Consider the following 21166-nt stretch of genomic DNA (forward strand, 5'->3'; position numbering starts at 1 on the left):
GATGAGGGCAGCGATGGGGAGAAAGGCGGGAACAAATCCCAGAGACAAAGAAAAGTCTTAGGGTGGGACAGGAGAGGAGGGGCGAGCGGAGAGGCTCCCAGCCAGAGGTCCCTATACAGTTTTTCCGCCCCCCGCGGCTCCAGGGAGCAGTGGGGGAGGGGACCCAGGCCTAGCCCAAGCGTCCCCCGCCCACCGCGGTGGGGGCGGGGCTATGTGGTGCAGGGTGCCGGGGCGGGGTAGCTTAGCGTGGCCCCTTAGTGGTGCCATGGAGAAGCAGGAATCTCTGGGGGCTACTAGCGGCCTCGACGGAGAATCTCCTGGAGGGCCAACCAGGGGAGTGCCCGGAGGCATCGGAGGAGTCGAGGCAGGCGCCGGGCTGCCCTGCGGAGTAGCCATGTTTCACGGTTCTGGGCCCCCCATACACTCCGGGGGAACCGTCATTGGCAGTCCTGGTTCTAGCCAGCCCTCCGGAGGGACAGCAGTCTTCGGTTCCGGCCTCAACCGGCATCCCGGGTCCGGTACACACCCTGGCGGGCTTAATCCCCCCTTCCCTGGAACCAGTGTATGCGGGACGTCCAACCTGGGGTCCGGGGGGCCTGGGGTGTACTACTCGGGATACATTCCGCACTCCGGGTCGACTTGCATGCACTCCGACAAACCCTGTGAGGACCGGCCCCGGAGCATATTAAAAAACAGAAGCTCCACCGTGATGCACAAATCCCCCAGGGCGGAGAGGTAAGGAACCCGGGAGGAAGGGATTCCAGACACTAGAGGAGGCGGAGTCAGGGGAGAAGGGGCGGAGTGCCAAGAACTAAAAGTGAGAGTAGGTGAGGGTAATTGGGTAGGAAATCTGAGGTTCCTAGCCTTTGAGAGAGTAGCAGGTACCGAATAAGAAGTCAGCATGTACCCTAACTACATCGTACGTGATTGTCATCAGGTGTGACCCCATCCCCAGCCTCCTACACCTCTGGAACTACAAGGGGGTGCAAGCAACAGTTTTTGAATGACTGTAAGAATGAGAGAGGGCTGTGAGGAGGAGGGCACTAGAAGGTTTCCTCCCCCTTTTCTGTGTCCTTCCCTCACCCGAAGGAAAAAGTGTCAGCGCTGGGATGAAATGAATATTCTGGCGACCTACCACCCTGCTGACAAGGACTATGGATTTATGAAGGTGGATGAGCCCCGCACTCCCAACCACAGGTGCTGAGCCCTCAGCCCTAGCCCTTCAGCCCAGACTCTCTTCCCTACTCAAAGGAGTGAGGGACTGCCTGCTATCCCCTTCTGAGGCACTGCTTCCTCCCTCCTGTGCAGGCTGCAGGACAGCGACGAAGACCTGCTCGCGGAGACCTCTCACACAATGACTCCTGAGGAGCTAGCAGAGAGGTGAGAGTCCGCCTGCCGATGCAGGGGACACGGGTTCGTGCCCCGGTCCGGGAGGATCCCACATGCTGCGGAGCGGCTGGGCCCGTGAGCCATGGCCGCTGAGCCTGCACGTCCGGAGCCTGTGCTCCGCAACGGGAGAGGCCACAACAGTGAGAGGCCCACGTACCGCAAGAAACAAAAACAAAAACAAAGTGGGGGAGTCAGCCAGCTTGGCCCCATCTACCACCTGCTCCCATTGTTCTCTCCCTTCCGTGCCCCCAACTGGCTTCCCTCCCCTTCAGGTTTGCAACAATGGACAATTTCTGCCCCAAGGTCTTCCTGTACAGTGATAACAGAAGCTCAGGGTCTTCAGACAACTTTTCCAAGACACGTAAGATGTGGGGTGGGGATTGAGTGGAAAGTGGGTGGCGTGAGCCTTCAGCGAGAGCCTGGCAGGAAAGCCAAGCTCTGACGCTGGCCCACAGAATCCAGTGATTTTGAAAAGCGCCGCAAGGCACACTACAATGAAGGAAAGTTCCTCAAGCCTCCGAAAAAGCTGCCCTTGGATAATAACAAGAACAGCAGTGTGGGCAGTGTCAGTATGAGCAATGGCAGTCGAGGTGTGATGCTGGCCTCAGAGCCCAGGCCTGTGGAGAGAGGCGGGGCAAGAGGACTGACCAGAGGAGTCAAAGATGAGCTTGGCCTGGTGGCCAGGAACCACATCCTAGAAGTCAAAGGTTAGCTATGGTGGGGCCCCAGGGACCCAAGGTAATTGTAGTCCAGAACCTTCTCCACCATAGCCTGTCTTCCTCAGGGCCCTGCTGGCTGACAGGGAGGTCATGCTGGAAGGTGACCCCAGGGAAGACAGAGGGCAGCTGGAATGGGGTCTTCATCAGGATAGCCCCCAAGGAAAGCTGGCTGGGGAGGAGGAACAGAAAGCCCAAGCGAACCGTGGCCGGTGGAAAAGTCACTGACGTTTTTCTAAAAACGGGGGGTGGGGGGTGATAGAAGTGAGATGAGAACCTGGGGCTTGAGCTTCTCCCCGGGGCTTGGGGGTCACAGTGGAGCTGGTGGCCTGTATTCCCTAGGTGGCCACATGACTCAGATTGATTTGGGTGACTCCTCAGCTTCCCCTGCCTTAAGAAATCAGTCCCCAGCTTCATCCACCACCGTCGTGTTGGAGAAGGAAATTGATCTGCGACGCAAGGAGTATTATAGCAAACGAAGATATCTGAGGTGCTCTCCCCACCCTGAACTTGAGGAGGACACAGAAGATGAGCAGCAGACCAGTGAGAGCTGGGCTGGGTCAGCCTGGGAGCGGGGCGGTGGCCGAGAACCAACAGACTGATCCTGTGATGCTTCCAGGCTCCACAAGCTTGAATTGCGTGATTGAGAATCCCATAAGCACTGAGGTCCGTCTGCTGGACCACACTGGAAGCCCCTCGCAGGATTACAAGGCCACCGAGAGTTCCCTGAAGGTGACAATGATGTCATCGAAGCCTGGTGAGGGCACCAGGCCACTATCTCACCAGGCCTGGCTCTTGGCAAGCTCCCATCCCCCCAACCCCCATTCCCCTCAGGCCAGTAGGTCAGCAGCAGGTGATGAGAGAGGCCCTCAACATCATTGTGTGCCACGTGGATTGTATGGAGGGACCCAGGGAGGCGCAGAGGGATCAGGACCTCCTGCCAGCTTAGCACCACCGCTGCCCCTATGCCTCCTTCCTGATTCCTCTCTGCCACCTACCCTGCTCCAGGTACTGCCCCGTCCTCCAAAGACAGTGGGTCCCGAGCAATGTCTGGCTGGTGTCAGTGGCTGGTATCCAAGGGGCTGAACTGGCAAAGCACCGAAGGCTCAGAGAGGGAAGCTGGAAGCCACCCAAACTCCTCAAACCAAAACCAGCACAGATGTGAGCCTGAGCAGGGGCAAGGGGCTGGCCAGGGAGGGAGAGGGGCTGAGTGGGTAGGTTCTAGGGAGTCAGGGGGTCACATGGGCCAGATCTTTTGCCTGCTGCAAGAAAGCCACTAACCCAGTCCCTCCTCTCTCCAGATGAAACCCTGCAGCTCCAGTGGACTCAGGAGGAGGAAACCAGACGATGGAAACTGTAGCCAGCTGGGGATGGGGTGGGGGCCAACCTGTCCCCGCCTTCACACCCTTGGTAGGGGTAGACAATAAAGAGAAGAAAAGCAGGAGTCTGGGTATTGGGGGTCCAGGCTGGGCCTGAGCTGTCATTGAGGAGTGGGGGGCAGAAAGGGAAGTTCACACACAGGAAACCACAGGCAAGCAGAGCAGAGAAGAAAGCTTGGAGTGGTCTGGGGGACTGGACTCAACAGGCCCCCAGGAGTCCAAGAAGACCCCACTGCAGCCATCTGACAATGATTGGTGTGATTCAGTCAGCCACACACCAGTATCACCTTTAATTCTTACACACCCTGGACGTAGGAATTATCATGCCCATCTTTCAGATGAGGAAACTGAGGAATCAGAGAGCTTTGCCCAGGGTCACACAATCAGGATTTGAACCTGTATGTCTCAGGCCCCCACAACTCAACTACTGAAGGAGACTGAAGCAGAGACCAGGGTCCCGGTAGGAAGGTGACTGCAGATAGGCTCTGAGGGCGGGGCTGTGGCTTCTCTGATCTCAGGGCCTTTCTCCACTGCCCAGGCCCCGCCTCTACCCCTCCCAGCGTTGCCTGGAAGTGTGGGGTGAGAGATCCTCTTAGGACACCCCTTCCACTTAGGGAAAGAATCGCGCCCCCCAGGCTCTACCCAGGAGAGGATCCTCTCCTTCTTCCTCATCAGCACTCCACCTCCCCCCGGGGCAGGGAGTACCGACACCTGCATCCCCACCCTCCAGGCCCCAGGGCCCACTGGCCCCGGAGCAATCAAGCTGAGATGACGGTCAAGCTAGATTTTGAGGAGTGCCTTAAGGACTCACCCCGCTTCCGGTAAGTGTGCACAGGTCTCCAGGGGTGGGGGAGGGGGGCAGGCAGAGGCAGGGAGGTCCAATACCCCCTAATACACACGCACACCTTCCCCAAGTCGGAGGATGTCTTTCCAGGGAGTAAGTCTCAAAGGGACAAGATCCAGCTTATGGGCCAAAGCAGTACCTCTGCTATCGAATCTCGTGCTCTGATGCTCGCCACCCACTGCATGTGTGAAGGGGGCCCCTCCAGCCTCTCTCACTCCCAGAGCTGGCATTCCCTCCTCCCTCTCTCTGGACCCCTGCCCCTCCCCCAGCACCTGCACTGGGCGGTTAGCAACTTCCTGCCCTCGCCACATCCACCCTCTTTCTACCCTTCCTGCTCTGGCCTGGGCTGTAGTAGCTCCCACAGTGTGCAGAGTGAGCGAGCCAGAGAGGGTGGGTGGGCAGTTCTTAACCCATCAGCCTTTTCCGTCTGTACCCTTCACCCCCTAACCCCGACCCCCGGCCCTGCCGAGGTGGACAGACCAGATGGACCCAAGCTCTGTTCCTGTGACCCCATCCCTCCTTTCCCAGAGCCTCTATCGAGCTGGTGGAAGCCGAAGTGTCGGAATTGGAGACCCGGCTGGAAAAGGTGATCCTGACGTGGAGAGAGGTGACCCGGGGTGGGATTAAGATGAGAGGGGTGAGGCCAGGGAGAAAACTAGAGACCAAGAATGAGTTCCGGGGATTACTGAATGCTAACCAGGTGGGGTAGATGTTTGGGGCTACAGAGGAGCCAAAAAGTGGTTCTGTGCCCTGAAGGGGCTCAGAATCTTGGAAAACAAGAGCACCTGTGGGCTTACTTGGTCGGTTCTTGAGACCTGCATTCTGCGAGCCGTGGGCGCCTCAGGGAGAAGCAGGCTGTTTCTGCCCTCAGGGGGCTCACAGACTAGCCACGGAAAACAAACCAGTAAAACACCTGAACACACACAGTAAGGCCTTCCTAGATATTCTTTATAAAAACGGCACACTCCCACCTCCCTTATTTGGCTTTTTTTTTCTTTACAGCCTTTATCTCAATCTGACACCTTTTATGTTTACTCGCGGTATTAGTTTTCTATTATTGTGTAACAAGTTATTACAAACTCGGTGACTTAAAACAACGCACAGGTGTTATCATAGGTTTTGTGGGTCAGGAGTTGAGCACAGCTTGACTGTGCTCCGCTCAGGGTCTCACAGGCCGCAGCCGAGGTGTTGACAGAGGCTGTAGCCTCATCCGTAGCTGAGGGTTTTCTTCTGAGCTCATGTGATTGTTGGCAGAATTCAGGTCCTTGCTGTTGCCGGATGGAGGCGCTCATCTCCTAGAGGCCACCCACAGTTCCCTGCCACCGGGCCCTGTCCGTAGGCGGTTTACTTCATAGCAGCCTGCTTCTTCAGTGCCAGCAGCAGTCTCCCTTGCAAGTGCTGGCAAGATGGCATCAGTTTACGTCAGAATGTGACCACAGCAGTGAATCTGTCCCCTTTGTCATTTGGGGGTGTCATCCCATCGCCCTTGCCATATCGTATTCTACTGATTAGAAGCAAATCACAGGTCTCACTCACCCACACTCAGGGGGTGAGGATTATGCAAGGGTGGGATCATCAGGGGTCACCTTAGCCTGTGTCTGTCAGGCTTGCCAATTTTTTTTCTTGTCTACTCTTCCCCACTGGAATGGAAGTGTCATGAGGAACTTTTCCATTTTGTTTTTGCTCAATCCCCAGTGCCTATACCATGTCCTGAAAGTTAGCAGGTGACCAAATAATATATACATTTTTTAATTGACGTGTAGTTGATTTACAGTGTTGTGTTAGTTTCTGCTGTACAACAAAGTGATTCAGTTTACCTATGAATATATACATATATTTTTAAGTTAAACTTTGTATTTTTAGTTAATTGCAGAGTCACAAGAAGTTGCAAAAATAGTACAGAGAGATCCCACGTACCTATCTCCCAACTTCCCCCAATGACAGCATCTTCCATAACTGTAGTATACTCCCCATACCAGGAAATTGCTGTTGGCATGATACAACGAACTGTCTAAAGACTTTACTTGGGTTTTACCTGTTTTGCATATACTCTTAAAAAAAAATCTTTGTGTATAATTCAGTGGCACTTTATCACACGTATAGATCTGCCGATGCAGGGGACACGGGTTCGTGCCCTGGTCCGGGAAGATCCCACATGCCGCGGAGTGGCTGGGCCCGTGAGCCATGGCTGCTGAGCCTGCGCATCCGGAGCCTGTGCTCTGCAATGGGAGAGGCCACGGCAGTGAGAGGCCCGTGTACTGCAAAAAAAAAAAAAAAAAAAAAAAAACTCGTATCACCACAAAGGAACTCTTTTGTGCCATTCTTTGTAATGATAACCCCCCTCCCCAGCCCCTTCCTCATCCATGACGACCACTCATCTGTTTTCTATCTCTAGGCTTCTGTCGTTTCTAGATTGTTATCTAGGTAGAATCATATAGTATGTGACCGTTCAAGATTGGCCTGGCCTTTTTGTTCCTCTCAGAATAATGTCTCTGAAGTTTATTCAAGTTGTGGCATATCAGTAGTGATCAGCAGTTCATTAATAGTTCACAGATGAATAGCTCATTCCTTTTGCCTTGCTGCCCCATGCTATTGTATGGATGTACCAGTGTGTCACTAGTTCAATCTTATGAAAGTTCCTTATTCAGGTATTTGGGAAGGAAGGTGAGGTGGTTAAGGAAAAGGCTGGACACCTTGCTCTCCCAGAGATCCTCCTCTGGCCAGTCACTTGTCCCTTTGTTTATCAAGCCTCCTTGTTTGTAATTAGGGCCAGACAGAATGGGCCCTAGGAGCACCATCTTTGCCCTGACCCTTGGGCCTAGCTGACGGATTAATATTTATGAGGGAATGTTTACTAAGCACAGAATGGACAACTATAGACAGTAAATACTGTAGAATTTAATACCAACCAGATAGAACATTCATCCTGGGTGTCAGATAGAGCGTGAGGATGGCATTTCTGGGGAACTCTGGATCCAAGCAGACGGAGCAGGGCAGGAGAGACGTTTTGGAGGTGAAGCTGACACTGGCTTCGGTGACAGGCTGGAAGGAATTTTGTTCCAGGCATGGAGTAGTGGGAGCAAAGAAACAGAGATGAGAAAGCACCACGTGTGTGTTAGAAACTGGTCTGGGCCACAGAGGAGTGTAGATGAGGAGGGGCAGGGAGGGGCACAGCCCTGGGAAAGGGGAGAGGAAGTAGGACAGGAGCGGGGGTAGCACTGGGTATTGGTGGCGTGTGGCACGACTCCCCGTTGCTCTGTTGCTTCCTAGCTCCTCAAGCTGGGTAATGGCCTCCTGGAAAGTGGGCGCCACTACCTTGCCGCCAGCCGGGCCTTCATTGTTGGCATTTGTGACCTGGCCCACCTGGGTCCACCAGAGCCCATGATGGCGGTATGTGGAGGGTCCAAACCAGGCTGGGGTGGGGTCTGGGATGTGGAGAGATCCTGTGGAAGGGGAGGGTTGGTCTGGGGTCTGCGGGTGCCAGGCCAGAGCAGGCTGGGTCTAGGGATGGGAGGGCCCTACCGCCCATGCCTGATACTTTCTCTGTGCCTCTTCTTGCCTAGGAGTGTCTGGACAAATTCACTCAGAGCCTGAGCCACAAGCTGGACAGCCATGCAGTAAGTGGGGGTAGGTAGGGCTGGTGAGGGGAGCAAGGGCGTCTGTGGTCCTGACCGCCACCTGCCAATTTCTGCTTCCCTCAGGAGCTTCTAGATGCCACCCAGCACACACTGCAGCAGCAAATCCAAACTCTGGTCAAGGAGTGAGTTAGGAGGGAAACCAGTCCTCCAGCCCTCTTCCCATTGCCGCAGGGGCCTCCCTGAATGAAGGAGTTGTGAGATTGGGGGCTTCTGGTGCCTTATTGTTAGCCCCCATCCCAAGGATCCCCTTGGAGTTCTGACCGTCCATAGGCTAGCTGCCAGGCTATGAGCGAATCTCAAGGACTTCTCTGCTGGGGGCAGGAGGGTGTATCGGTGATTTTCTGTTATCCCCACACCCCCAGAGGTCTCCGGGGCTTCCGAGAGGCTCGCCGGGATTTCTGGCGGGGGGCTGAGAGCCTGGAGGCTGCTCTGACCCACAACGCAGAGGTCCCCAGGCGCCGGGCCCAGGAGGCAGAAGAGGCCGGAGCTGCTCTGAAGGTTGCTCGAGCCGGGTACCGGGGACGGGCCCTGGATTATGCCCTGCAGGTGCCTGCCCCAACCTGCCTTCTTGGGGTGCCAGGACCCCAGTCACCTCGAGGCTGGAGAGTCACTGGTGTGCAGTGGGGGGTTGGGGGGTGGGTGGGTCATGCGTCTGTGTTTTCAAGGCTGATCTGAGGTCTTTTGGGTTCTCAGATCAATGTGATTGAGGACAAGAGGAAGTTTGACATCATGGAGTTTGTGAGTTGCCGTGGGCGCGAGGGCAGGGAGGGGAGGAGCCTGCTGATGGGAGCAGGAGGGAGAGGAAAAGAGAGGGGTCTGCCCCCTACCCACCTTGTCCCCCAGGTGCTGCGTCTGGTGGAGGCCCAGGCCACCCATTTCCAGCAGGGCCACGAGGAGCTGAGCCGGCTGGCCCAGTATCGCAAGGAGCTGGGTGGCCAGGTAGAGACCCAGGGCGCAGGCAGGTGGAAGAGGGAGGGTAGGGGCTCTGAGATGACTCTCCTGGCCTTGTTTTGGGAGGCTGGGCCATCTGAGATGCCCCTCCTGTGCTCAGTTACACCGGCTGGTCTTGAATTCGGCTCGAGAGAAGAGGGACATGGAGCAAAGACACGTGCTGCTGAAACAGAAGGTGAGGGCTGGGCTGCGGGCAGGAAGCAGATGGGCCTGGGGCCTTGGTCTCTGCACACTTCAGTTGCCCTTTGACCCTTTTGTGCCCCCAGGAGCTGGGTAGGGAAGAGCCAGAGCCAAGCCTAAAGGAGGGGCCTGGTGGCCTGGTCATGGAAGGGCACCTCTTCAAACGGGCCAGCAATGCATTTAAAACCTGGAGCAGGTGAGGAGCAGACACCCCAATCGGCCAAACCCATCAGGTTAAATTTTTTTGAGTGTGCTAACTACAGCCAGGAAAAACAGACAAACCCCCTGCCTTCAGAGAGTTTACATTTCTGTCAGCAAAGACAGACAAGAACGTAATAATTAAGTAAATTATCTCTTAGAAGGTAAGAGTACCATAGGTGAAAAATAATAAAGCAAGCAATGTGGAGAGCTGGGGAGGAGTTGCAATTTTAAATAGGGTGGGCAGGGAGTTCCCTGGTGGCCTAGTGGTTAGGATTCCGGGCGTTTGCTGCCGTGGCCCAGGTTCAGTCGCTGGGCAGGGAACTGAGAATCCCGCAAGCTCTGTGGCCAAAAAATAATAATAATGATAAAAATAAATAAATAGGGTGGTCAGCAAAGGCCTCATGAAAAGATGACTTCTGAGTGAAGACGGGAAGGATATCTGGGAGAAAATGTTCTAGGCAGAAGGAGGAGCAAGCACCAAGGCCCTGAGGAACCTGGAAGGTTTGAGGAACAGAGAGGAGGCCCAGGGTGTGGACAGAGGGAGGGAAGAGGAAGTGGTAGGAGATGCAGGTGGAGCTAATGAGGACGTGAATCACGACAGGGCCTTGTTGGCTCTACTCTGAGGGAAGTGGGGAGCCATCGCAGGGTGCGGAGCAGGGTGGTGATCTGCTCTGACTCGACCCCTTCCCCTTCCAGGGCCACTGCCAGCCCATATGGGATCTTTGCGCAAATTAGAAGAGAGAGCCCCTTCTCCAAGCTACTTTTTTTTTTTAATTTTAATTTTAAATTAAAAATTTGGGGGGCCCACACTTCATGGCTTGTAGGATCTTGGTTCCCTGACTGGGGATCGAACCCGGGTCCTCGGCAGTGAAAGTGCAGAGTCCTAACCACTGGACTGCCAGGGAATTCTCTCCAAGATACTTCTACTTGCCAAAACATTGTAGCAATAGATTTATTAGACAATGCATTTTACTGCCATCTGCTGGAAAGTTGTCTTCATAAATGTTATCAAATCTGGGGTACTCGGGATGTGAATAGCACCCCTTAGATGTCCCTGGCTGCACCTCTGTCACCCTCCTCTGGAACATCTCATGGGATGGGCAGCCCGGTCTCTCTCCTCTCAGCAAGATCCTTATGGGACTAAGAGCACAGCCTCTCTCCTGTCTGTGTCCCGAGCCGCATTCCAATGCCGCCCATGTCATTAACCCTACTTCTGCCTCTTCCAGACGCTGGTTTACTATTCAGAGCAACCAACTGGTTTATCAGAAGAAGCACAAGGTGAGTAGGCCCAGGTCCTGGGTGCCCGGGCCCAGGAGGACTCAGCCCTGCTGTGGCTGCCTGGACGCCTGCCCCCCGATCTCCTTTCCCTGTCAGGACCCTGTGACTGTGGTGGTGGATGACCTTCGTCTCTGCACAGTGAAGCTCTGTCCTGACTCAGAAAGGCGGTTCTGCTTTGAGGTGGTGTCCCCCAGCAAGTGAGTGCAGTGCCCAGAGGTGACACCCGTATATCTCAATTTTACCAACTGGAAAGGCAGGGCCAATCACAAAGGCACCTCTGGAGCAGGATCTTGGAGTTCCCTGATGCAGCCCCAGGCATTAGCCCTTTGGTGGCTCAATTGAGGGGCAGGCTAGGGGAGGGTCTAGGGTGAAGGGGGATATCTGGAAGGATATTACCAACTAGTGCAGAGGTATTTCAATATGAGTGGTACCAGCTGAATACTAGCTGAATGTCAGCCTGCCTGTCCTGCCACTCGGCTCCCCAGGCCTCAGACCCCTCCCTGCCCTCCGGCTGCCCCCCTGCCCAGGTCCTGCCTCCTGCAGGCTGACTCAGAGCGCCTCCTGCAGCTGTGGGTCAGTGCTGTGCAGAGCAGCATCGCTACGGCCTTCAGCCAGGCTCGCCTTGATGACAGCCCCCGGGGTCCAGGCCAGGTACCTTAACATGGGGGTGCAGGGCCAGACTGCCCAGGGAGATGGGACATCGCTTCCCCTAGACCTCAGAGCCACTCTTTCTTCCCCTGTCTCCCCCAGGGCTCAGGACACCTGGCCATGGGCTCCGCCGCCACCCTGGGCTCTGGCGGGATGAGCAGGGGAAGGGATTCTGGTGGAGTCGGGCATGTGGCAGCCCAGGTGCAGAGCGTGGACGGCAACGCCCAGTGCTGTGACTGCCGGGAGCCGGCCCCTGAGTGGGCCAGCATCAACCTGGGCGTCACCCTCTGCATTCAGTGCTCCGGCATTCACAGGTCACTCCCCAAGGTCCCAAGCGCGGGCCCCTGCTCTTTCTGGCAGCAGTGGAGTGGGATGGAGGCAAGCTGGAGCCCAGCACAGGGGCTCCTCCCTCCCTTCCCGCCCTGCCTGGGCTTCCTCTCAGATTCTGTCTGTCGCTGGGCACAGGCCTGGGCCAATCCTATGGGGCACAGGGTGGACCCAGGTGGGCCCAGCCCCTCAGTGTCCTGGTCTGGCCTGGGTAGGGGGACACCCAGGGGGGTTGAGTGGCTTGACTGGATGAGGTGCGGGGTCAGGGCTGCTGAGGGCCGGGGAGCTGACAAAAAGCAGAGAGAGGTGTCAAATGTCATGAGGCCTTAGCAAGTCTATGCGTCCCATCATTCTGGTGGAAGCGGGGAGGGGGAATGGCGTGGAAAGAGTTGTCCCGGCCAGAGTGCGTGGAGAGAGGGGAGGTGGCTGGAGAGGATGAGAAGAAGAGAGAAGAAGGAATGGTGAACAGGCGGGATCCTGCCAGATACAGGTCAAGGCTGCACGGCCCTGGCTGCCCTGCTGCCTCCTGGCCCAGTGCCTCTGCACGGGACCCCCACGCTGGACCTTGCCCCCAAGTCTTTCCAGGAGCAGCAGCACCTCCCCCGGCTGCTTCCCCCACAGAGGGCCTGACCTCCCCTCTGCCCTCCAGGAGCCTTGGAGTTCATTTCTCCAAAGTCCGGTCCCTGACCCTTGACTCATGGGAGCCGGAACTCGTGAAGGTGACTTGGGGTGCTGTGAGAGTGTGGGGTGCGGTGAGGGCAGGGCTGCAGAGCCCTGAGGGCTCAGACACTCACCTGCACCCTACCCGTCTGTCTCTGCCTCTGGGCCGCCTGAAGCTCATGTGTGAGCTGGGGAATGTCGTCATGAATCAGATCTATGAGGCCCGTGTGGAGGCCATGGCCGTGAAGAAGCCAGGGCCCAGCTGCTCCCGGTGAGGCTGGGGTGGAGGGACTGGGGCTGCCCTCCTTATGGGCAGGGAGGGAGGAGAGCCTGGGATGGGAGGAGGGAAGACTGTCGCCTTCTTCTCCCACAACCCTCCCCCACCAGGCAAGAGAAGGAGGCCTGGATTCACGCCAAATACGTGGAGAAGAAGTTCCTGACCAAGCTTCCCGAGGTTCGTGGGCGAAGAGGTGGCCGGGGGCCCCCGAGGGGGCAGCCTCCTGTGCCCCCAAAGCCGGGCACCATCAGGCCCCAGCCTGGGAGCTTCAGACCCAAGCCAGGTATAGGGTTGGCTGGGCATTTGTTGAGCGCCTGCCGTGTGCTCAGCATGGTGCCAAGCCCGGTGGGGAGGCACAGAGTCTGGGGCCCACGTCTTCCCCTCGAGCCTGTTATGGGGGGCCACAGCCCACTGGCACTGGTTTTTCGAGGCAAGAGTTTCGGGGATTACGGTGAAAGATGGGAAGGACCGTGGGGCTGGGAGGAAGCCAGGAGGGCTATGTGAGGGTGTCACCAGCATGAGAAAAGTCGGGAGAATGAGTTAGGGTTTCCAGAGGCCTGTGGAGGAGGGTGTGAGTTTGGCTGGAACCGAGGGAGCCAAGAGAGCTGAGGCTGACCGTCACCATGTCAGCTCACCCCTGACATCCCAGCCAGTCAGGGTGGTTGGACAGGAAGAGGTGAACACTGCCATCTATCCCATATGCCCTAGGGGACCTACCCACACCCACTCACACCCACCATCACCTCCCACCACAATCCCCAGTCTTGAAGGCCTCCCCACAGTTGAGAAGTGAACTATCCCATTACAGCATCGGGGGACTGTGCTGAGGGTTTTCTTCCCAGATTCACAGCTGGTTCCCCCTAACAGAGCCACCCTCTGAGGACCTGGGCAGCCTGCACCCTGGGGCCCTGCTCTTTCGAGCTGCTGGGCATCCTCCATCCCTTCCCACCATGGCTGATGCCCTCGCCCATGGAGCCGATGTCAACTGGGTCCACGGGGGTCAGGAGAATGCCACACCGCTGATCCAGGCCACAGCTGCTGTGAGAGTCTTGCCGACTTCCCCACCCCACCCCACCCTTAGGCTCCTCCTCTCCTCCCCTACTCCGGACTTTGGTCCCAGCTCTTAGCCTCTCCCACCTCATAGGGAGTGATAACCAATAGAGCCTGGTTGCTAAGAGTGTGAGATTTGGAGGCAGACAAACTTGGGTTTGAACCCAGACCCTCACCACTTACAATTATGAACCTTCGTGTACCTCAGTTTCCTCATCTGTAAAATAGGGATAACAAACCTCATTAGGTTGTACTATGGATTTAATGTATGAATACATGTAAAGAGCCGGAGCAGAGCCTGCCATCCCATACCCACCCTCGGAACTGACCCCACTCTAAAATATCTTTAAATTTGCCTCAAAAGATGCCACCCTTTATCCCCATTCTCTACTTCTCCACGCAGAATTCTCTTCTGGCCTGTGAGTTCCTCCTCCAGAACGGGGCAAACGTGAACCAAGTGGACAGCCACGGCCGAGGCCCGCTCCACCACGCAACCATTCTTGGCCACACGGGGTAGGGGCGGCAGGGATAATGACCTTGAGGAGGAAGGCTCCAGACAGGGTGAGGGGCCGGCTGAACTTGGCTGTCCTGTCCAGGCTGGCCTGCCTATTCCTGAAACGGGGGGCCGATCTGGGAGCCCGAGACTCTGAAGGCAGAGACCCCCTGACCATCGCCGTGGAAACAGCCAACGCTGACATCGTCACTCTGTGAGGATGCCTGAAGAGGCGGGGCTAGCGCTTGCACTATCCACTTGGGCGGGGCTAACACCGAGACCCCTGCGTGCTAGGCGGGGCCTGGGGAGGGGAGGGGCCAGCTCCAGGACCAGACGTTGAAAGGATGCTCCAAGTGTTGACTGAGGCTTGGAGTAGGAAGGGGGGAGGGCAGGGTCCGAGGAAGGTGAGTTTATTCTGAGAGAGGCATCATTCATTAACATTGTTGTCTGGCGTCTTTAAAGCACTAGGCCCTGGGGAAACAGGTGAATGAAACAGCCCAGCTCAAAGGATGGGAGTTGGGGCGGGGGGAGTGAGGAGAATGTCATTCATTCCTTAATTCCCTCCCCTTCAGGCTGCGATTGGCAAAGATGAGGGAGGTCGATGCGGCCCAGGGCCAGGCTGGTAAAGTACCCCCCACCCCCCTCTTTCCCCACACAACATTGTAACTCTGGGCTTCTGGCCGCTGGTGACCCGTCCCCAACCCCCTGTGCCCAGCTTCATTGATTAATTACATCATTTATTCAACAAATATGTATTGGGCCCATCCTACGCACCGGGTCCTTGAAACAGAGCAAAGAATAGGCGAGGGCGCCGCCCTGACGGTGCAGATGTCCCTTCCACCCACGCTGGAAGCGCGTGCTCTTACCAGGCCGGGCTGTCCCTATTGTACTCTTCCGTGCTAGGGCCCAGCCACCCGGCATCCCAGCCCTTCCTCCCTCCCCTCAGGAGACGAGACGTATCTCGATATCTTCCGCGACTTCTCCCTCATGGCGTCCGACAACCCGGAGAAGCTGAGCCGGCGTAGCCATGACCTACACACGCTTTGATCCCAGGCCTTCGAGGGCCCGCACCTCCCATCCCTGCCCTTCCCACCGCCCATCCCTGCCCTTCCCACCGCCCATCCCTGCCCTTCCCACCGCCCATCCCTGACCTTCCCACCGCCCTCCCCTTTCTATTAAAGCCTTTGTGCTTTGCTCTTCAAAGTTCATTTATTGAGCATCCCCGTCGGGCGGGTGAGGTGTAGGACACTGAGGCTTCTGGGGTGCAGGAGCGATTGGGAGTTTGCGAACTGGAGTCACTCGAGGGGCGACTCCCGGGGAGTGAACTGGGAGCTTCGGCCTCGGCCCGAGTGCCGGGCGGCTCTGAGGCGGGGCTGGCGGGCTCAGGAGACGTGGTCAGACCCGTCAGGCCCGGCAGAGGCCGCTTGCGTGGGCTGGGTCCAGCCTTCTCTGGGGGGGATGGGGGGTGCTGGCATAGGACCGGGATGGAGAGGCTGGCTCGGGCCACCCCAGCCCGGAAGCATCCCTGGAATGCGGCAACTCAGCACCCGCCCCCTCGGGAATTCCCTGCGGGAGCGACTAAAAAGGAACTAATCCAAAACCCCCGACGGCTGGGCCTCAGTTTTTTTAGCTGCCGGATAGGAGACGCCGGCCCCCGCCGAGTTGCAGACGTGAGGTCGGGCACACCTAGGGGCCGGCGGGGCCGTCACGGCCACATCCTTAACGACGCGCCTGAGTCACCCCCCGGACCCCACCCGCGCTAGCGTCCGCCAGTCCAGCCCGTCAGCCCCGTCTCTCCAGTTCGCCACTCCGCTTCCACCACCACCGGAGCCGCGCGCTCCGGGCGGGGGCGGGGCGCCCAGGGGGCGGGGCTGCCTCTTAAAGGGCCCCCGGCCGCTGCCCTTAGGCCACCTCCTTGGGGCGGAGAGTACTTAAGCGGCTGCGGCGAAACCCGGAGAAGGCGGCGGCGCCCGGTCCCGAGACTCCCGGCTGCTTCCATAGGAGTCCTAGGACCCTCCCAGCTCGGATTGAGCGTGTATCTTCGCTCCCCAGCCGATACAGAGGCACCTCCGCCATCGGCTCCGGTCAGCCTCGCCTCCTTCTCCTGGGACCAGCGCCGGAGCCAGGCCAGGCCAGGCCTCTGACTGGCCCCCGGAGCCCTGCGTGGACTCGCCCACGGTGACAGCGGTCTGCCCGAGAAGCTGGTCCCTTCAGAGTCGGCCTTGTGCTCGCCACCGTCACCTGCTGGTTGGATTGCGGAAACCCACTGTCAGAAGACCACAGAAAGGAATCGCCGACCACCCAGAATTGGATGCGTGTGGACCTAAATCTCCCGTCCCTCTCTGACTTCCCTCTGCTCGTTTCATCCGTTGTCTCAACCTTTCCGGCGTTTCTGTGCCCGGAAACCATCCTCCACCACCCAGGTAGCTGGGGTGAGCCCCCAATCTTGCTGCCTTGTACTCCAACCTGAGCCTCCGACCCAGAGACAGTCTGAACCTTACGACCCAATTCTGCACACATCCAGGAAGTTCTGCCTTTTCTTCTCTTTCGGTGTCTTCGATACTCCTCAAAATTTCTCCTCCTCCTGTGCCCTCCTCGCCCCCCTCCTTTGGGGGCCCCGTGACCCTGAATGTCGGGGGCACGCTATATTCCACTACTTTGGAGACCCTGACTCGATTCCCAGACTCCATGCTGGGGGCCATGTTTAGGGCTGGTACTCCCATGACCCCCAACCTCAATCCCCAGGGAGGCGGCCACTACTTTATCGACCGAGATGGCAAGGCCTTCCGGCACATCCTCAATTTCCTACGGCTGGGCCGCCTGGACCTGCCCTGTGGATATGGAGAGACAGCGCTTCTCAGGGCAGAGGCTGACTTTTACCAGATCCGGCCCCTCCTGGATGCCCTGCGGGAACTGGAGGCCTCTCAGGGGACCCCGGCACCCACAGCCGCCCTGCTCCACGCAGATGTAGATAGCAGCCCCCGCCTGGTGCACTTCTCTGCTCGTCGGGGCCCACACCACTATGAGCTGAGCTCTGTCCAGGTGGACACCTTCCGGGCCAACCTCTTCTGCACCGACCCTGAGTGTCTGGGTGCCATGCGTGCCCGATTTGGTGTGGCCAATGAGGACAGGGCGGAGGGAGGCCCACACTTTCATCTGGAATGGGCCCCCTGCCCTGCAGAGCTCCCCGAAGTGGAGTACAGGAGACTGGGGCTGCAGCCGCTGTGGACTGGGGGGCCAGGAGAGCGACGGGAGGTGGTGGGCACTCCGGGCTTCCTGGAGGAGGTGCTGCGGGTGGCCCTGGAGCATGGCTTCCGTCTCGACTCCGTCTTCCCTGACCCCGAAGACCTGCTCAACTCCCGATCTCTGCGCTTTGTCCGGCACTAGGAACTGAGAACTAGGAATGCTGCCTTCAGTTTGACTGTGTGGGCGAGGGGGGGGTTAGAAAGAATGGGTCAGTAAAGAGGGTGAAGTCTCTCCTGAGCCTCTTCCTAGCTCTGCTCCTGGAGCTGTGAGAGTCAGGGGCCCCGTTGCACCTGACTGGAGCCCAGATGTGGGCAGGAATCCCCAAACCAGAGAGAGCCCAAGGGCTCATGAGACCAGAGGGTCTGGACTGGTGCTAATCCTGGGAGGGGTGGAGAAGCTTCCCTGGCTGGTCCTCGCCTGAGCCTGGGGACCTTCGGTGTTTCCTTGCTTGGAGCTTAGTATCCAGGGTCTGGAAAAGTGGGGATGCTTCTCTGCCCAGGCTAGGCTTAGCAGAACCGTGGAGGGACAGTGAGGTCTGGGGGAAATGAGAGACTTTAGATTGCTCTAATGTGGTCTTCTGGACTGTGATTCCTCCTGGAGCTGGTGGCCTGGCCTGGCCTGACCAAAGATAGGTCAGAACACTCTGAAACACGGGAAGGGAGATTCTTTGCTGTGTTCCAAGCCACCACTGAGGGAGACAGAAGGGCTACACCCCATCCTAGCTTGGCACAAGGGAGCTAGGAGAATCCCCATTAACTATGGGGCTGGAGCATCCCTCTGGAGATCCAAGTGTTTTAAAGGATCCCATATTGATGGTGGGGCTGGCCATGGGGAGGAGCGGGGCATCTCCTTGCGTCCTCGCCTTCCTTCCTTCATGTGAACGTGCCTGTTAGCCAGTGAGTCTGACTGATGCATGGGTCCCTGGCATCCTGGCTCCCATCCATGTCGCTGGAGGTGGTGTCTGTGTGCTGGCTTTTCTGTGGTCTCTGCGTGTCCAGGCCTGTTTGGGGTTGCTCAGAAACTATTTTGGCACCAGGTGTGTCCGCGGTATGGGTGTGAGTAGACTGAGAATTAGGTTAATCCCAAGGTGTGTGTGTGTACATGTGCTTCACATCACCACATAGGCAGGAGGGGCCTGCTGGGCTTTGAGTCACTAGGATCTTCTGGTGAGAAGTAAGAGAAGTCACTGGGCTTAGCTGGGCCTTGGAGGCCTGTATAGAGCTCTCGGTTACTAAGGCAACAATGAGCCTGTTGCTAGGAGATAGCTGGGGAAGGCCCAAGGCTGCCCAGGGCAGAGAGGAGATGAACAGAAGAGTTTGAGAGAGTGGGGGAGGATATGGAAAGGGATGGGATACTCACAAACAACTTCTTCACTGGGGGAGTCACTTATTATTTATCACTGGTCATGATTTACAAGAAGAAAAATAAAGTTTCTCTTGGAACCACAAACTCGTAAAGGCTGCTGAGGGCTAGGTTGGGAGTACAGCAGAAGACCTGCTTTCTCTGTCCATGTCCCACTAGAGGTTTCTTCTTCTGGCCCCAGTTGCTTGGGCCCCAGGTTTACCCCAGTCAGTCAGGGATGGAGCAGTGGCACTGTTCTGGAATGTTCTAGAGACTCCAACTGTTCTGGAACACTCTAGAACCTCCAGGCAAAGGACTGGAACCAGGATCACAGAGCATTCCAAGGCCTTCCCAGCCTGGGTGGGGCCAGCCCCCGCTCCAGAACCTGCAGCGGGCCTCATGTGGATGCTGGCACTAGGTGGGATCTTCCTGGCAGCCGCCCAGGCCTGTGTCTTCTGCCGCTTCCCAGACCGTGACTTGTCGGGCCGCCTGGCTCAGCTTTGCAGCCAGATGGAGGCCCAGTGGAAGGACTGTGAAGTCTCCTGGAACTTCTCGGCCTTTGCCTTAGGTAAGATCAGACATCCAGGGATGGGCTCAGCAACAGTCACCCCTGTGCCCTAAGGGGGCTGCATGTGGCCTCCCAGCTGTGCCTCTCAGCCATCTTCTCAGTCCACTGGCCTCTCTGGACACACTGGCCTCTCCCTCTGGGAGAGCTTCTTCAGACCCTGGGAAAGTCAGGAAAGGCCCCAGAACCTCCTTCTGGGCCAATGAGGGAATCTCGCCCGGTCCTTATCCATCTCCACAGATGATGCATCCTTGAAAAAAGTCACAGAGAAGACTCACAGAGTCCTGAGGGTCATGGGTGAGGCCGAGGGGGAGGTACAACGCAGGGGATTGGATGGCACCAAGGAGGGGGTTGGGAGGAGGGGGCTGGGGAGGCAGTGAAGGGTGGTGGGTGGGTGGAGACAGGAGGGCGTGATGGGGAGGCGCTGGGTGAAGGTGTGGAGGTGAACCGGCCCTGCTGAGACCCCGGGCACTAAAGCTGCTCTCTGCCTCCCCAGAGATCGAAGGGTCTCTCTCCTCACTCCTTTCATATTGGAAATGGCTTCAAAAGACCAAGCTCCCAGAATACAACAGGGAAGGTACTGATGCGGGGAGGGATCAAGGGGTGCCTAGGTCCTCAGGCAAAGGAGGGTGTGGCTGAGCTCATCCACCCCCATCCTCCTTGTCTTTCATTTCAGCTCTCTGCGCTCCCGCCTGCCGTGAGTAGGAAAGGGAAGGGGTAGCAAGGGCCAGGGGCCTCGGGGGGACCTGAGGAGAGCCTGCAGTTTGGGGAGGAAGTGTGGGACTCTCGCAGGGTTCAGCGAAGCTTCCCGCCCCAGAGCTGGTCCTGCTGTCTCCTGCAGGGGGCAGCACCATCCTGTACAACTGCTCCACCTGCCAGGGTTTCGAGGTGTACTGCTGGCCCCGAAAGCGCTGCTTCCCAGGTCCTTACTCCCCACCCCTGCCTCACCCCGCCCAGATCTCTGAGCTGTTAGGCTACCCCAGCATCGATGGGTGTGGTCCCCGGGATCATTCACTGCCTCCTGGGGTCCCTGCAGGAAGTCACGATCTTTGGGAAGCCAGGATTCTGCTGCTCTTTGTCTCTGGAGCCGCCCTCCTCCTGGGTATTCTGAGCTTCGCGGTGGAGTGAGTTGGGGGATAAGGGCCAGAAACAGCCTCACTACCTCCGACCCATCAGTACCCTTCCCCACCCCCCATCCTTCCTCTTTCCCTCCCAGCCCCCTCCCCTTCCCTTCCCTGGACTCCCACCCTCTGTCTTCCCTCAGGTACAGCCACCTCCAAGCAAAAAGTGACTTGTGAAGACGAGGACACATCTTAGCCTCCAGTTCTAAGGAGCATGTGCCCACAACTTCCACTTCTCTCGTGGGGCGGGGTGGGGGGGGAGGGGGGCAACCAGACCCTTAGTTCCAGCCCCAACGGTTCAGTCTTCCAGACCCTGATACCCAGACATCCCCACAATCCCAGTGTCAGATGGCGTCCAGGGACCCAGGCACCCACAGCTGGAAAGTTCCTCCCCTCCAGTCCTCAACCAATCAGACAGAGGCAGTTACCGTGCCAGGAAAATATCTACAGAAGGAAAGAATCCCCTCCATACACACTCCCACTCCCACACCCCCTTCTGCCTGTTCCCGGAAAGCGGGGGCTGTCTGCCCCAGAAGCTCCTCTTGGCCCTCCTGTGACTGATTGGGAATCCGGGAATGAGTGTTCTGGAAAAGTCCCTCCCCCTAGAGTGAGACCACATCACTCAGACTGCTGGCATGCTACCCTTCCATTTAATACTGTGAAGGCTCCCACAGAGGCCCAACTAAACCTGTTGTCAAATGGCCTCGACCTCTGCCTGGCCTCTGTCTGCGACTGGGGAGGGCAGAGGGAGCGCGGGAGTCTCTTGTAGCCCAGTGGTTCTCAGCCGGGGGGGTGGGTGGATTTTGCACGCGATGAGACGTTTGGCAGTATATCTGGAGACATTTTTGATTGTTTTGATGGG

The 21166-nt window shown here is 57.5% G+C and overlaps 4 protein-coding genes across 10 annotated transcripts; all 4 read left to right on the forward strand.

Annotated features, from left to right (window-relative positions):
• Positions 1-3: 3 nt before the first annotated feature.
• On the forward strand, positions 4-3547 carry LOC115856144 (uncharacterized). Of its 4 annotated transcripts, none has more exons than XR_009560489.1 (9): positions 5-735; positions 1090-1197; positions 1309-1380; positions 1662-1750; positions 1845-2096; positions 2448-2648; positions 2725-2837; positions 3114-3266; positions 3407-3547. XR_009560489.1 is itself a non-coding variant. In XM_060291166.1 (9 exons), exons 1-9 carry the CDS (start codon positions 212-214, stop codon positions 3463-3465), a joined length of 1596 nt encoding a protein of 531 aa, XP_060147149.1. In that variant the 5' UTR covers positions 9-211; the 3' UTR covers positions 3466-3547. The 4 variants fall into 4 exon arrangements, 3 of the variants coding, with proteins under 3 accessions (XP_060147150.1, XP_060147149.1, XP_060147151.1); XM_060291166.1 differs by having other exon boundaries at positions 9-735; positions 2725-2862; XM_060291168.1 differs by having other exon boundaries at positions 419-518; positions 2725-2862.
• A 625-nt stretch (positions 3548-4172) lies between these two features.
• ACAP1 (ArfGAP with coiled-coil, ankyrin repeat and PH domains 1) lies at positions 4173-15187 on the forward strand. Of its 3 annotated transcripts, none has more exons than XM_070044560.1 (22): positions 4173-4305; positions 4857-4935; positions 7599-7718; positions 7892-7945; positions 8030-8088; positions 8329-8512; positions 8660-8704; positions 8810-8905; positions 9018-9092; positions 9184-9293; positions 10525-10576; positions 10673-10773; positions 11104-11227; positions 11327-11538; positions 12201-12270; positions 12388-12482; positions 12599-12771; positions 13356-13528; positions 13942-14051; positions 14135-14245; positions 14604-14653; positions 14978-15187. In XM_070044560.1, the coding sequence occupies exons 1-22, from the start codon at positions 4253-4255 to the stop codon at positions 15076-15078; spliced, it is 2247 nt and encodes a 748-aa protein (XP_069900661.1). In that variant the 5' UTR covers positions 4173-4252; the 3' UTR covers positions 15079-15187. The 3 variants fall into 3 exon arrangements, with proteins under 3 accessions (XP_069900661.1, XP_030718081.1, XP_060147148.1); XM_030862221.3 differs by having other exon boundaries at positions 4857-4914; XM_060291165.2 differs by lacking the exons at positions 4173-4305; positions 8030-8088 and having other exon boundaries at positions 4330-4914.
• A 585-nt stretch (positions 15188-15772) lies between these two features.
• On the forward strand, positions 15773-18708 carry KCTD11 (potassium channel tetramerization domain containing 11). The gene has a single exon (XM_030862288.3). The coding sequence runs from the start codon at positions 16720-16722 to the stop codon at positions 17416-17418; it is 699 nt and encodes a 232-aa protein (XP_030718148.1). The 5' UTR covers positions 15773-16719; the 3' UTR covers positions 17419-18708.
• A 294-nt stretch (positions 18709-19002) lies between these two features.
• TMEM95 (transmembrane protein 95) lies at positions 19003-20474 on the forward strand. 2 transcript variants are annotated; one of them, XM_060291034.1, is made up of 7 exons: positions 19015-19186; positions 19424-19480; positions 19680-19760; positions 19860-19880; positions 20025-20105; positions 20228-20307; positions 20448-20474. In XM_060291034.1, exons 1-7 carry the CDS (start codon positions 19018-19020, stop codon positions 20472-20474), a joined length of 516 nt encoding a protein of 171 aa, XP_060147017.1. In that variant the 5' UTR covers positions 19015-19017. The 2 variants fall into 2 exon arrangements, with proteins under 2 accessions (XP_030718150.2, XP_060147017.1); XM_030862290.2 differs by lacking the exon at positions 20448-20474 and having other exon boundaries at positions 19003-19186; positions 20220-20311.
• The last annotated feature ends 692 nt before the right edge of the window (positions 20475-21166 follow it).

The sequence above is a fragment of the Globicephala melas genome, chromosome 20 (genome assembly GCF_963455315.2).
Source record: "Globicephala melas chromosome 20, mGloMel1.2, whole genome shotgun sequence".
In the NCBI taxonomy this organism is placed as follows: domain Eukaryota; kingdom Metazoa; phylum Chordata; class Mammalia; order Artiodactyla; family Delphinidae; genus Globicephala; species Globicephala melas.